This window comes from Balaenoptera borealis (genome assembly GCF_965194805.1).
Source record: "Balaenoptera borealis genome assembly, chromosome: 21".
In the NCBI taxonomy this organism is placed as follows: domain Eukaryota; kingdom Metazoa; phylum Chordata; class Mammalia; order Artiodactyla; family Balaenopteridae; genus Balaenoptera; species Balaenoptera borealis.
In genome coordinates, this window is record NC_138880.1 from 37,113,850 (window position 1) to 37,130,419 (window position 16,570).

The window sequence follows — 16,570 nt, forward strand, 5'->3', positions numbered from 1 at the left end:
ATTCACTCCGTTAGAAGGAATGTACCTGTTTCCCTCACTAAGCATATGTTCCCTGAGGGACATTGTTTGATTCAGTGGTGTGTTCTCAGCATATTAGTCATTCAATAAATATGCATCTAAAGTGACTTCTGTTTGTTGGAATAACAAGAGTAAATTCGTGTGTTGTTGTTTTAATCCTGTTGTACAAAAACAGTCCCTGTCACCGTACCTTGAAATTATTTGTCTTAAACAGAAAGGAAAGCTACATTAAGGGAAATCCAATTTCTATTAAAAGCTATTGGAAGAACTTGTAGAGAGAAAAATGGAGTAATGAATCAGAGGGAGTCAGTGAAAAATGTTAGTTTTTAAAATAGGATTCATCAAAAAGAAGAAAAAGGTAGGGAAGTCAAGATACAGTTCAACAACCAAGCTAAAATATTAGCAACTACTTTTAACAGCGCAGCTCAGTTCAGTAGCAGAGACACGTGGAACCCCATGTGGATACCCTCAATATGGCGGGGGTGGGGGGTGGGTAGGATTCAGTTTGGTCCAAGAGGCGGCAGGAGGAGCGTCCAACTTTTCCAAGCATAGGTTCTGGGATTCTGGGGTCACTCCAGCTCAGAGTTTCCCTGCTCTCCTTCTTGCTGGAAGGAAGGCAGAAGTTAGAAAGTGAAAGGTATTAGGAGTCGTAATTTTGCTCAGAAAGAATCAAGACTTGTTGACAGCGTGGATGTAACCTGAGTCGATGTGGGCGAATCAGAGTCAGCGAAGAGACTCCGAGTTGGAAGCACATCAGAGAGAGCAGTGTGACGTGTATCATGACGGCCAAGGATGAAGAGAGGGGCAGAGAGACTCTTCCGGAGAAGGACTCTACACAGGAGAAAATAGCTAAATACAAGTCCCAGCCCTAAGGATGTGGAACCCAAGAGAAGACCTGGGGCCACCAGGAATCATTTGTTTCAAGTTGATTATGGAATCACTCAAATAAAAAGTGAGTTTAGGAAAGGAGTGGGGCGGGGAGAACACTGAATGCTGAAGACAAGGCCTTCAGGGACCTTCAGATTAAAAGGAAAGACAGAAGGAGAAAGAATAAAGACAAGGAGGACCACGCAGAATGTGGATGAGCCCTGGACCGTGTAAAATGTGGGTACGGCCCTCCCTCTTCTGGGCCCTGTATCTTCAACAGCAGAGCCTTTTCTCCCTACTCTAACCCCTGTCCTTTTAGCAAATTCAGGAAAAAGAGAGTTGCTAGGCAGAGAAACACAATTCGTCCTGCTCCTTCTAACTTATTCTTGCTACCGGCCCTTGCAAGAAACTATCCCATCAATTTAGCTACTTGAATTGCCTTAAAAATCAAGATAGTGCTGATTAAATTCATTTTCTAGAGAGGAAAATGCTTTTGAAGGAGAGGAGTAGTAGAGAAGGATCCGCTTTTTTCCACCTGTCAAGACTTTTAGGTCATTAACACATGATAATTGTGCCCTCTGAAGGAAACGTCTTTGTGAAAAATAATCGAATGTTCAGTGCACTTGGCAAAGTTTTACTTCTGTGAAGCTCCCAATTTGCTCCTTCTGTTTAAAACAAATAAAAATTAAAAGAAATAAAAGTAGTATACGTTTTTGTAAGAAAAAGAAAGGGAATTTTTTATGAATGGAGAAAATGCAGCAAGAGAAAACTTCTCCAATGTGGAAAATTTAGGAAACACCAAGACCAATTTTTAGCTAGTAGCTTCTGTATCAAAATCTGTGGTTGTGACCAAAAGACAACCATCAGAATGGGAGAAAATGTTTGCAAATGAAGCAACTGACAAAGGATTCATCTCCAGGATTTACAAGCAGCTCATGCAGCTCAATAACAAAAAAACAAACAACCCAATCCAAAAATGGGCAGAAGACCTAAATAGACATTTCTCCAAAGAAGATATACAGATTGCCAACAGACACATGAAAGAATGCTCAACATCATTAACCATTAGAGAAATGCAAATCAAAACTACAATGAGATATCCTCTCACACCGGTCAGAATGGCCATCATCAAAAAATCTAGAAACAATAAATGCTGGAGAGGGTGTGGAGAAAAGGGAACCCTCTTGCACTGTTGGTGGGAATGTAAATTGATACAGCCACTATGGAGAACAGTATGGAGGTTCCTTTAAAAACTAAAAATAGAACTACCATACGACCCAGCAATCCCACTACTGGGCACATACCCTGAGAAAACCATCATTCAAAAAGAGTCATGTACCACAATGTTCACTGCAGCTCTATTTACAATAGCCAGGACACAGAAGCAACCTAAGTGTCCATCAACAGATGTATAGATAAATAAGATGTGGCACATATATACAGTGGAATATTACTCAGCCATAAAAAGAAACGAAACTGAGTTATTTGTAGTGAGGTGGATGGACCTAGAGTCTGTCATACAGTGTGAAGTAATTCAGAAAGAGAAAAACAAACACCGTATGCTAACACATATATATGGAATCTAAGAAAAAAAAAAAAAAAGTCATGAAGAACCTAGGGGCAAGACGGGAATAAAGACACAGACCTACTAGAGACTGGACTTGAGGATATGGGGGGGGAGGGGTAAGATGTGACAGGGTGAGAGAGTGGCATGGACATATATACACTACCAAATGTAAAATAGATAGCTAGTGGGAAGCAGCCGCATAGCACAGGGAGATCAGTTCGGTGCTTTGTGACCACCTAGAGGGGTGGGATAGGGAGGGAGGGTGGGAGGGAGATGCAAGAGGGAAGAGATATGGGAACATATGTATATGTATAACTGATTCACTTTGTTATAAAGCAGAAACTAACACACCATTGTAAAGCAATTATACTTCAATAAAGATGTTTAAAAAAAAGAAAGGTAAAAAATAAAAAAAATTAAAAACTCACTATATAAAAAAAAAAAAGTGTGGTTGAGCTTAATTTTTTTTTTGTATTAATGTGAAAGATCAGATCTAGCAGCTTAAACAAGCGACCGTAACTCTCATTACCAGAACGTGTCCCTCACCTCCTGATAATGCAGGACATTTTACACAGATTTCACGAATTGTCATTTCTTGTGGAAAGCAAGTTTCCTCAATAAGCAATACTACCCTTACTTTCCCCCATTCTCCAGATTGAGAAGGATGTGGTCAGTCTGTAGGTGAATGTGATGCTGACGTCATGCCAACCTTTTATCTTCACAGACAGGCCAGTGAGAATGGAACCCTGAGCACACTTCGTCACAGCCAGGGCTGACGCGCGCCCCGAAGGAATGAAGCATGGATGTGAAGGAACGTAGGCCTTACTGCTCCCTGACCAAGAGCAGACGGGAGAAGGAACGGCGCTACACTAATTCCTCAGCAGACAATGAGGAGTGCCGGGTTCCCACCCAGAAGTCTTACAGTTCCAGTGAAACCCTGAAAGCTTTTGATCACGATTCCTCACGGCTGCTGTATGGAAACAGAGTGAAGGATTTGGTTCACAGAGAAGCAGATGAGTTCACCAGACAAGGTAGGTCATTGTTCTAGTAAAACGAAGCATGCTCGGCTCGTGCTAACGTGCAGGTGTCACTTTTTTCCCTTCGAGGTGAGATGATTATTTCTTAGATTGATGTCCTATCCTCTGATTTAGACTTTGAGGTATTAGATGATCCCATAGTATTCCAGATTAGAGGTAGAAAGCCACCTAGGGACACACGGACCCAGATGCAGGTATGGACCCACGTAGAGAATCATCCCACACCCCGCATTTTATATGTGAGGTTGCGATTCTGCGTGTGGTCAAAGTGTTGGTGCATAAACTTGAAACCCAGGTCTCCAGGGCTCCCTGCGAGGCTCAGGAAGGCGCACACACACACTGTTTCTGTAGTTAGAACTGGTGTGAGGAGTACAGAACTGTTGGTGAGGAAACTCGTCTTTCCCTCCTAAGAAAGTAAGAATTCTTCCTCTAGATCATCTCATGATCCATCTGGCCCAGCTGTTTGTGTCTGTTTATAGAAGAGCCTGCGTCACAGGGGTTCCGTTTTCTGTCTCGAAGGCAATCTGGGACATTAAGTTTAGACCCTAAAACATCCTAGTTTCCCATAATGTAGTCCATTATGGTCTGGTCATGCACACGTGTTTGTTGAACATTTTTACCCTCTGTTTTCTGCCTGCGTGTTCTACCAGTGGAATAGTGGCTTCTGTAACTTGACTTCACAGTCCTAACCCTACTGATTTCCATGCTTTAAAGCAGTAGCTTCTTTAAAATTAGGCATACATAGGGACATTTCGTTTCTTCTAACACAGTCTTGAGATGTGGGCAACATTACCAATAATAAAAATAAAATCCTCTTACAATTCTCTAGTTAATTTACCTAGAACTTAGCATCCCTTGGCTAATTTTATCAAGAAACAAGGAAAAAATAAATTAAACTTCAAAAATAAAGAATATATTCATTCTTTTCCAGTCACCTTACAGACAGTGTGACGAACAGTTTGATACTGGGCAGGAACAAATTTAAGAAAAAGTAACAATGCTATAAATGATTCCAAAGTTCGAAACTTTTCCTTGGTTCTTTTCTTCTCTGCGTTGTGGAAAGAGCCATCCTCAATAGAGTGAAATAGCATTCCCTCACCTAAAGCAGTTTACGTCAAGAAGACTCATTTGATTTGCCAGAGAGAGATTGTTTTCCCCACGAAAGCATGCCTTACTAATTACAGGTATCAAATTATATGAAAGAGGAAAAACTTGCTTAACATTTAAAATCCAGTTTTTAAGGGAAATGCAGCACAGATATTTGAGATAGGTGCTCTCGCTAAATTAAGGGACTTGAGTTCCTTGTGCCATGTGTGATCATTCTAAACCCGACTTCTTCTTTCATAATCTCTACACAGTGAACAGAGATTATCAGAGTACATTTTTCACCAGTTTCAAAAATAGCAGGTACCGTAGAGATGCAGGCAATCTGAACGCGGTGTGAAGTCTCACCTTTTGTAACAGAAATAACTTCTTCGTGCCCTATTGGCAAAGAACAACCTACATTGTGGAATACCGTGAGAGGGGAAAAAGCAGCACATGCGGCGTGATGCCCCGAGGAAGCGCATCTCCGCCCCAAGCGAGCGTTTCGTTTAGGCGGAGAGGATGGCGCTTAACGGGTTAGAAATAGCGAGCTGAAATTTCCCCTCCCAGGCAGCGTATATCCAGGGCAGACTGTAGCTGATGGCACGGCGAGACCATCTGTGGAAACCGGTGAGCCAGAGTCTCAGGGGACCAGACCTCCCTGTCACCCAGCTCCTTGCCAGCCAAGGCGTAGAGAGCGATCGGGGCAGAGGGAAGAGACGGAGAGCACGGCAGCCGACAGGGGCCTGCTGCCCGGGGCGGCCACGTGGAGGGGCGAGAAGAGGTTTCAGGGCGGAGGTGCAGGGAGAAGCAAAAGTGCAGCGTGCGGGGCTGCCACCATTCACTTGGCGTGTTCATAAATCAGATCGTATTGAGAACATAAATGGAACGCACTGCTATTGATGGCTGAGGTGTGCTCATTCCTCACCTCGTTCCAGTCAATGTGCCAGGAGTTACGTGCGCCGTCACTGAACTCTCACAGCGCCTCGGGATGGAGGGCCCGGGGCATCGTCCTTTCACAGGTTGAGACGGTCAAGGCTGGGAGGCCAGCGAGGGCCGTGCTGGGACTTGAACCCAGGCCCGTCTGCCCCCAGCGCTCAGGCTTCTAAGCTCTGTGCAGTTGCCAGAGCAGAAAACAGGCAATTCAGTGTCAACCTTGCCCTTTGGTTTCTTGGACTCAGTCTTAGCCAATTTTGATGGTACCGATCGAGAGAGATGAGGAGACTGGACACATATTCAGGAAATAAAATGGACGTGATTTTGTGATTGGGTGGATGAGGATGGGGAAGAGGGAAGCATTGGAAATGCTTTTTCTTTCCTCTGGTTTGATGTGGGGAATATTTGTAGCGGGAGCGGTAGATGAGGTGAGAAAGGAATAAGGAAAAGTCTGCTATCAGATGATGTGTTTCCCAAGCAAGCATAATGAACAATCCTCCCAGCCTTTCATTTTCTTTGAACCTGACAAATGTCAATTTTTCCTCCCTGACTATTATGCTATGGTATTAATTATTTAATTGACAAAATGTGCTTCCTGCCACAGCTCTTGACATCATACACATAATAAAAATGAAAGATTAAAAATATTAATAGTAGCCAAAGACCATTGAAACTCTTCCAAAGAATCATGCTAATTGAGCTTGTCCGTGGAGTTTCAAAACGCCTTGCCAGTCCAAATCCACTTCTTCTTTGAATGACACAGGAAAATGCAGCTTCAGCTGGAGGAAGGGATAAGTAGAGACGCCTGTTAATGCAATTACATGGAGAATTCAAATCTAGAAATACAATGATTTTAGTCAACTATAAAAAAAAAGAAATGTAATATTTTTATTTTTATCGACCAATTTTATGGCCTATTATCAAACTTAATTTTAATCATTTTTTATGGCTTTACTGACTGGCAGGTGACTATTGTTAATTACGTGTTATATTTAGATACTGTAAAGCTAAGGATGATTTCCTTTTCACAGTAATGTGTCATTTGACTGGTTCTCACACAGATCTCTTTCTGTCCTTTTAAATCTCTCCATGTGGTTTACTGGGTGGTGGGAATAGTTGTCCTTTTAGCAGCTGTGGAGCTCTCTGTAGGTGTGATGGGGTTAGGCTAATAGTGGCTTCTTTGGCATTCTTGGATACTATTTTCTTTGATTCATCTTTGAAGGGAATTTATCCTGTCAGATCTGAGACACATTTCTTATGAAACAGCTGCATAAGATCATCCCACAGTTTTTAGAGAAGTGATAAAATAAAAGATCTTTTCTTCTCAGCACTATGTACATTCTTGTAATGTCCTTGACCAAACGAGAAAGCTCATCAACTCCAATGAGGAATGTTGGCCATGAAGGTGAATTTTGAAATGAGGTGATATCTGGAAATGGGAACACTTTTTTTCCACAGAACCCTAACCCTGGAAAAAAAGGAAAAACACCTCTGAGACAGTCTTAACCCAAAGTGTTTACCCGTTAGTCAGTCATCAGTGTTGTGGTTGTGAATTTCAGAATTTTAAAATGAAAAGCCTACCATTTATTCTTCATTTATAGAATGTCAGGGGAGGAAGGTTATCTGTTTTTAAATTTGAAAAGCAGACAGCATTATGTCTGTCTGTGTTTGTACACACCTGAAATCAAAATAGATAATAAATTTACAAAGTAGGAAAGGGAAGGAGGAAGGCAGCTGGACAAAGACCCTCACTGATTTCTGAGCGGGGCTCCCTGACCGCTTGCTTCTGGTCCCAGAAACTCTCCTCTTTCCTCTCCGCTGCTTTGGGATTTGCCTTCTCTTCCTGCTCGTCATCCTCAGGAGTGCCCAGCAACCCCCAGCTCCGCAGACATGACTTCCCACCTCATGATCTTGCTGGTCCAAGGCCGGTCCAAGTAGAGCTGGTGGGAAAGTAGATCCCACAAGCCCTGAAGCCTCCTGCTGCACCTCCTTGGTGGGCTGTGTCCTGAGTCCCAGACCATCTTTTATACAACATTCCGGATGCTAGACCTTTCCCTTACCTTTTGTTGTGAAACAAAAGGACATCAGAGGCGCGGTCTGAGTTTTTCTGTAAACATGTATCCAGGATTCTGGTATAAGGGTGGCTCGAGTGATGCTTCATTTACCCATCTCCCAGCCAGTCTTTACCTCTCCCGAGCTGAGCAGTGATATGGGTGCAAATGAGGTCTAGACCCCTCTTAGGGTCCTGATGGGCAAAGTCGGTGCAGGTGCTTTTGTTCTTGGGCCAGATGAAAGCTCGAAGCGGGGTGAAGCCCTAGCGTGAGGATGAGAGAGAATGCTGTGGTTTCACGGTGCCGGAGAGATGCCCACCGGCCTCTCCCACGCTCCTCCCTGGAGCGAACGTCGTGCTGCAGGGGCAGCTGTCTTCCTTGGTCCCTCAGGAGCTGAGGGAGCCTAAACGGACGCCTTTTCTCCACTCCGATAGTGTGAGAGCGCCAGCCCTGGAACCCAGGGAGTAGAAAGCCTTGTCCCTAGCGACTAAGGGGACTTGTCACTGCTTCCAAGGCAGCCCCCAGGAAAGCAGCGACAAGCTTAATGGCGCCCAGCATGCAGGAAGTGAGGTAGGAAAGAAAACAGACAAATCAGGAAGCTCCGAATGCAAATGAGCCATGGTGAAGAGAAGGAAAACCCAAACCAAAACGAAAGATTCTAATAAGAGCACTCTGAGACATCTAAGTACAAAAATAAACACAGCACAGCAGCAAAACCAGCGGTAACAGCCAAATGCTAAGGTGGGGAAAGCCACAATTTACAAACCAAAAACATATAATAGATATGTTGAAGAAGAAAGGGTGGTCATTGTTGAAATCCAAATGACTGGCTTTGAAGACCAAGTAGAAGAAATGACTCAGAAGACAAAGTTCCAGGTAAAATTAAGAACACACACACACACACACACACACACACACACACACACACCTTAGCACATCCTAGAGAAATTCTTTAACTTTGTGGATTAAAGATATTTTACAAGATTCTAGAGAAAGAAAAACAAGTTACTCTTCTTGTGACTTACAAAAGAAACAAATATAAAACTAATGAATTTCTCATCATCAGCAGTGAAAACTAGAGGACAACAGAATACCGTCTACCACAAGGAAAAGACTACAACCCAGGGGTTCTATATGCAGAGAAGAGATCATCCATCTCTCAGAGTAAATGCAAGATATTTAGGGACGTGCAGAGATGCAGAGACTGTATCACCAATGTGCACCATCTGAAGTATTCAAGAAGTGATACCAACTGAATCAGAGTCACTACCTGTGAAATGAAAGGAAAACGTGGTGAACCACCCACCGTGCAGTATATATGCGGTCGAATCCCAAGTGATGATAGAGCGAGTGGAGATGTGCAAGAACCACTACAAGGGAAACCCTAAGAAAAGACTAGAAGTAAAACTCCTTCCCTACCAGCAAAATCCAATAGTTGGGAGAAGCTGGTAGGGAAATTAAAAGTGTTCCAAAAATCTCATCTGAAGAAAGAGGGGAGAAACAGTTATAGAATAGAGCTTTAGTGGAGGGGAATAATTGCTATCTTGCATTCATGTAGTAATGAAAAATGTGTATTTGAATATGAATGTCAGGGAAGGGAAGGTAATCATTAGTGAAATGAAGAAAGCACAACAGACCTACCTAATTAGCAGGGGGAAAGGAATGAATAGCGATCTGATCAATTTAGCACAAAACAGCTCCAAGGAAAAAGAGGAAACAGGTAAAATCATGAATAACCATAAAACAAGATGGAAGGCGTGAACTCTACTGTGTGACATATTACATGAAATAGAAATGAACTGAATTTTGACACAAACAGAAACTAACCAGCTGATTTATAAACGTTATTGGTATTTATAAGAAACAGACTTAAAATGGTAAAAAGTGGTTGAGAATAAAGAGATGGATATAAAGAGATATCAGGTGAATACAAACAAAAAGAAAGTAGGATTGGCAGTATTAATATTAGGAAAGGTGGAATTTACAATTAAAAACACTAAACAGGGTAAAGAGGACCACTAAGTAAAATGGTAAGAGACAACAGGATGAATACTCTTAAAATGCATACATTAAACAATGTAGTAGCTAAATTTACAAAGCAAAAGCTTTTAGGGAAAAAATGTTGTTAAAACACATTTACTGTGGGATATTATGGTTCACCTCCTTCAGAAACAGATCTAAAAAGACCAACAAAAACGAACATACTATATATATTAAGAAATAAGTAAAATATCAGAAAAAAGAAACCAAAGGAAAATAGGAAGAAGTAGATCATCACGATAAACTTAAATTAAAAACAAACAAAAAGTTGATTCTTTAAAAAGTCTAAGAAACCAGAAAGTCCCTGATGGTCCAGATTAAAGAATAATGAGAACGAACATAAGGCGAGATCCTGAAGACATCGTAACAATGAAAAGGAACTGCTCCAAACAACACTTTTTTTTAAATCTGGGGAAATTGATTTTTTCATAGTAAAATATGATCAACCGCAAATTATTTCAAAACGTGGAGAAAAGTCATCAGAATCAGTTACCGCAAAAGAGATTACAAAGGTGATTAAAAGGGGCACCATTAAAAAATACCAGATAGGTTCCTAGGTAAATCTTACATAACCTTCAAGGTACAGCTAAGTCCTTAGTTCAAAAAGCTATTCAACACAAAAAAAAAAAAAAGAAAAGAAAAAGATGGAAAGCACTAAAATTCATATTGTGAGGTTGACATAACCTTAACAACAAAACTTGATTAACATAGTACAAAAAAGAAACTATCTAGACCAAAATTTCTTCTCAATATGTATGTAATAAAAATTCTAAATAACTATTTGTATATAGGAATCTAGCAATGTATAAAAAGGATAACAGTCTGGACCAGATTAATAACCAAGTGGTTACTAATCCTTGGTGATGATGCAAGGATTTTTCAATGCTGGGAAATCTATTAACATAATTAGATTAATAAATCAACGTAGAAAAGCATGATCTTATCACTAGATGATGAAAAGGTTTGGGATGAAATTTTAAACCCATCCCTTATTAAAATAAAACTCACTAAGTAAACAAGAAGGAAAAAAACAAATATGTTAGTCGTGTAAGATGATCAATCAAAAAAATTAAACAGCATTCTCAAGGGTAAGATTCTAGGACCATTTCAGATAAAATCAGTAACACAAAAAAGGCTCACCTACCCTCACAATTACTATGCAAAATTGTTTAGACATTTTAGCAATTCTAGTAAGAGAAGAAAATGAAACAATTGATATATATTTTGGAAAATGTTAAAATTAGCACTTTTGCTAAATATGTGATTGATTTTGTACATACAAAAAACCATGTGAAATAAAAAACACTAGAAAAATTTTTTTAAAGTCTGAAGCAAATTGGTACTTGGGTAAATGCAAGATAAATATATGGACATCAGTGGTAGTATATATGGCATAATAGTTAAGAGTATATATTCTGGATGCAGCTGATATGTGTTTGAGACGCACATCTGCCATTCATTAACCAAGCGGCAAGTGACCCAATTTTGGCCAAGTAACTTGCTTGAACAAATTACTTAATTTCTCTGTGCTTCAGTTTCCTTCTATGTACATTGTGCTTTAACTTTCAACCTATAGTTTGTTGAGAATGAAATGAGTTAATATATATAAACTGCTTAGAATAATACCTGATGCATGTTATATACCATTAAGTACTTATTAAACAATAATTGGCTAAATTTGGCAGTCAGAAAAAAATATCCTACCACCATGGCAACAAACACTGTAAAGTTCTCTGGAATAAATTTTAACAAGAGTGGTATAGGACCTAATATGAAGAGATCTGTAAATATTATTGTGAGACAGAAAACAGATCTGAATAACTGGAAAGACAGTCAATGTTTTCGGATGGGAAGACAGATATAAAAATATCAGTTCTATGAAAATAAATGCATAGAAGTCAAGGCTTATGTTTAATTGGAGAAAGTGATCTGAAAATTAATGTGGAAGAATAAATGTCAAAAATATATTCAAAAGTGATGATAAAATGGCCTTACCATGTATATTTTAAAATACTATAAAGCCATGTAATCACGTCTATAAGATATTGGCATAAATAAAGACAAGTTGATCAGTGGAGTCGGCTAAAATTTCAGAAATAGATCCTAGCATACAGGGAAATTTAGCATAAAACAAAAAATGGTTTTTCTATTCATTGGGATTTGATAAATGGTGCTGGCACAACTGGTTATCCATCTGGAAGAATATAAAATTGGACGCATATCTTTCAGCATATTCAAAAATAAATTAAGATGGATTAAAGACAAATGTAAAAAATAAAGCAATAAGAATTCTAGAAGTTAATTTGAGACTGAATAAAGTAGCAATGACTTGATCCATGAGTAGCAGAAGGCTCCAAAAACAATGGTTTAAACACCTAACAGAATTATTTTCTTACAAAACAAGAAGTCCAGAGGCAGACCATCCAGGGTTCAAAGATGCCATCAAGGCCCCAGGTACCTTCTATCTTTTTTGGCTCAGTCATCTGTACCATGTGGCCTTTGTCCCATGGATCCCCAGATGTTTGCTGCATTTTCATATTCCTGTTGAAATAGAACCAAAGCAAAAGTGAGAAGGGTTTCTCTCCATTGGACTGTTTCTTTTTACTCCCCAGAGACGTCTTCTTGCATCTCTTTTTTTCAGAACTGTTATACTTGGCTACGCTTAGCTGCATAAGAAGAGGGAGCATTTACTATTTTTGCTTTCCAGCTTTTATAGCAGAGGAAGGCAAGGAAAAAGTGGTTGTGAATCTACACAGCCTGCCCCAGGGACTGTATGTACCTCCCAAGAATAGAGGAGACCATTCTAATTGAAATAAAAAAACCAGAAGAGAAGCCTTATATGATTATTTTCTACTTAAAATCTTTTATATAAAATATAAATAATAATAAGCATACCATGAGCAAAATTATTTTGTTGGGAAATATGTTTGTAATCCATGTGACAGATAAAAGATACACACACACACACACACACACACACACATATAAAATAAAGTAAGAGTGACTTTTACAAATTGAAAACAGAAAGACAACCCAATGGGAAATAGCTTCAATTCACAGAAGAGCAAATTCAAGTGGTCAGAGAACACATGAAAAGGTCTTGAGTTTTCCTATTAGTCTGAGAAAAGCAGTAGCTCTTCCAAGCCCCTGCATCCCCCTGCGCAGCTCGTGTCCTGGCATCTCTCATAGAGCATTTGTGAACCAGGTGACCACCAGTGATTTGCTGAGGAAGTTCCTCCCAGCTTGGTAAGCAGAAAACGAATGGGAGACACAACCATAGTGACAGGTGTTCCTGTTTGGAATTCTGAACGCATTTTTTTCAAACAGACAGGCTTATACATTGAAGTCACACACTAGAGTGTTCTTCCATCCAGATGACTTAATACACTCGCGTGTTCCATCTGGCCTTCCTCCATGTTGTTTTCATTGAAAAATATATAGTGATCCATTATCAACTTCTAAACGCAATACATTGATTCCTAAAGCAAGGACTTGCTGTACAACTATGAAGTTTTGGCTTAGGAAGAAGCCAAAAAAAAAAAGACCAGCTTGTGAATTGCATCGCACAAAACTTGACTCAAAAACTCTTAAAAGTATTGAAATAAACACAACAAAATCCATTCGCAGAATTACAAAAAAAAGAAAAAAAGAAAGAGAAAGGAAAGAAGAAACAGTAAAATATTCACAGAGGTTGTATTTGGAGAGTGGGGCTATGAGGGAAAACCTGCCGGTCTAAATCATCAAAGGTCAGAGGCAAAAATAATCCCTGTCTTGGAACCATAGGAGTGGGGAGGAAAAGTACCTTTCCAGACAGGCAGATACCGTTGTTAATGTTCACACTGTCCTGATGGTTGGTTTTCAATTCAGGATGAATTCCAGGCACAGTAGGAGCATGGCACAGGGTTTCTGATTTAGTTTAGGGATGAAATATAAACCAGAAGTTCCTGGTACTAAAGGAAATTTTAACCCTTGTGACTCATACTTTTACCAAGGTCTATTCTCTTCCTTTTCCTCCTCCTTGGACTCATGATACTATCGTTCTCAGCGTTGTTTCATGGTTCATTGTACTACCTTCTTTATGCCTCTGCATAAACTTACAGTTGGGAGATATCCGAGATCCTCTAAGTCCATTTTATAGATGAGGAAAACTGAGACCGAGACTTGTGAAAATGCTCACTCAGTCAACAGCTGGTGAGTTCCAGAGCCAGAAATAAACAGAGTCTGATCCTATTATTTTCCTACTCTTTCACCTTCCTAATTTCCAAGAAAAAACCAAGCCCTTTTAAGAAAACCACAGAAAAAGCTAACCATGTTCTTGAATATGCTTGCAACCTTGAAGTAAGCATAGATAGCTTAGGTCATAAAAAGGACAAAACATAAAAGAAAAAGAAAGTTGATAAATTGGACTTCATCAAAATTAGAACTTCTACTTATCAGAAAATACCTTTAAGAAAATGAAACGGCAAGCCGCAGTGTAAGAGAAAATTGTATATATAGATATATATATATATATATGTATACATACACACACATATATATGACAGTATATATATTTGTTCACATGCACGCATATATACCCATATATACATATATGTCATATATATGACAAAGGACTTATATCCAGACTATATAAAGAGCTCCTATAAATCAATAATAAAAAGATTAACAATGCAATCTAAAAATGGACAAAATCCTTAGAAACTACACGGAAAATACACAAATGTCTAATGAGTACCTGAAAAAGTGCTCAACATCATTAGCCATCAGGGAACTGAAAATTAAAACTACAATGAAATATTACCACTCACCCACTGGAATGGCTAAAGTAAAAAGATCCACAGCACCAAATATCTGTGAGGATGTGGAACAACTGAACTCTCATACATTGCTGATGGGAGTGTAAAATGTAGAATGGCAAGATTTTCAGAAACTGTTTGGCAATTTCTTATGTAACGTTAAAAAGAACATCTTCCTTTTGACTGAGCAATGCATATCCTAAGTATTTACATAAGACAAATGAAGCTTTATCTTCATAGCAGCTTTATTCATAATCAGCCCAAACAGGAATCACCAAGTGAATGGATGTAACAAATTGTAGTTCCATTCATGCAGTAGAACACAGCTTGGTAATACCAAAGATGAATTACTGATAAAGCAACAATGTGGAAGAACCTCAAAAACATTCCATTAAGTGAAAGGATCCAGAGTAGATACTGTATGACTCTTTATATTCAGTTCAAGAACAGACAAAACTTATCTATAATAAAAGAAGTCAGAACAGTAGTTGCCTATGGTGACGGGGATTGACTTCAGGGGATACGGGAACTTTGTGGGCGTGATGGAGATGTGCCATGTTTAGTTTGGCTTCGTGGTGGAAACATATGTTAGAACTCACTGAAGTGTCCACTTAAGATTTGTGTACTTCACTGCATATAGAATTTACCTAAGCAGTAATAATTTTAAAAAACAAACCCCCAAACTAGGCAGGCTCAAACGAGTGTAGCTGAATATGGAAAGTTTGGGGTTTGCTTTCTCTTTTCATCCAGCTTCAGCCAAGATGACATTTCACTTGGTCCTGGGACAGTCACATTGTCTCCACTGAACCACAGACACAGTCCTTTTAGAAACCACGTCTGCTGCCAATGCACTACAGTGTTTTGCTGGATAAAGACATTTTGCCTATTAAGATAATAGCATCCCCCACCTTTCCAGGACGGTGCCGAGGGAGAGAAGGCAGACTTGGTGGCGCATAGTTGGGACCATGCCTTTCAAATATTTTCATCCATTTCCAAACAGAAAAAAAGGTCCATTTTTAACTCTTGGATATAGGTTACATTTTTTGGCAGTTTTAATGTTGGAATTCCCTAAAATGATAAATAATTTTTAAATCTTTCCACATACTGTGTGTTTCCAGATAGGTCAAAAGAGTTAAATTCATATTTCTGAGATGTAAGTCATGAAAGATGTACGTATAATTTTAGAATATCACCAATAGCATTTGGCAGGTGTAAAAATAATTTTCATAACTCTGTTGATTAAGATACTAATTGTGTGTCTCTCTGTACCATTTTATCCTGTTTTGGAAGCGAAATGGAATATATCCATTTTTTTCTTACTCTTATTTTTATTTTGTTTATTTGTATTTTTTGCATTATGAAAATAGATTAAACATTCAGGCGTGTTGGAAACTGTGAAAGAGGAAAATTCGAGACCCAAGAGCAAAATGCTTTTAATTTTAAAGACTGAGATTTCATTTAGTCTTGGATGCCATTATAGTGAATAATGGGAACTGATCCTAGACTTCAAAAGAAATATGACCATATGGTCTTATCATTCAGCACTTAATGCTGCTATGAATTTCCAGTTCTACCCCAACTTTTCATTTCCCCAGTGTTCCTCCTCACCTCTGTCATCTTACAAAAACGAAAGGAATCTGAAACCCTTTTTCATGTTTTCTGAAATACTTCCTGGTGCTAAGAAAACCTTTTCTTTGGGAGAACAGGGTTTCATAAAGAAAGACAAAAACCTGAAACAGACATCAGATCCCCTAGGCTAATTACTGCAACTCCAAAGTTTATTCCTTTTAAATATGAACTCTTTAAAATGATTCATTTAGAGATCAGAATGATTAATCCTTCTCAGTCACTATGAATGTCAGCAGCAGGATTAAAGGATTTACATGGCCATGTTTACTCAGCTTTAAATTTCTGTACTTAAAGACACCAGTTAAAGAGCTGCAGTTTACCATCGTTTCATGTGAATGTTTTCCTCTTAGTTCCCTCCTTTAGCTCCCCTTCCTAACTGATTGTTGACTAATTTTGGCTGTTAAGTAGGTAAGTGCCTCTTTCAGACTTGGCAGCCAACCTGCTTTGTAGATTACCTGCCAGAGGTGTGAGTAGATAGATGTAGCTTATAGCTCTCCTCTGGACACAGTAGGGGTAATCCTTGCCCCCTGCCTCGGCCTTGATTGG

General features: G+C 39.3%; 1 protein-coding gene across 1 annotated transcript in view; it reads left to right on the forward strand.

Annotated features, from left to right (window-relative positions):
- TENM3 (teneurin transmembrane protein 3) overlaps positions 1-16,570 on the forward strand; it is a 2,383,554-nt gene that overhangs the window by 1,966,105 nt on the left and 400,879 nt on the right. Inside the window, exon 9 of the mRNA XM_082374697.1 lies at positions 3,177-3,483. Within this exon, the coding sequence (XP_082230823.1) occupies positions 3,252-3,483 (232 nt within the window). The 5' untranslated portion in view covers positions 3,177-3,251. The remainder of the gene's footprint in view (positions 1-3,176; positions 3,484-16,570) is intronic.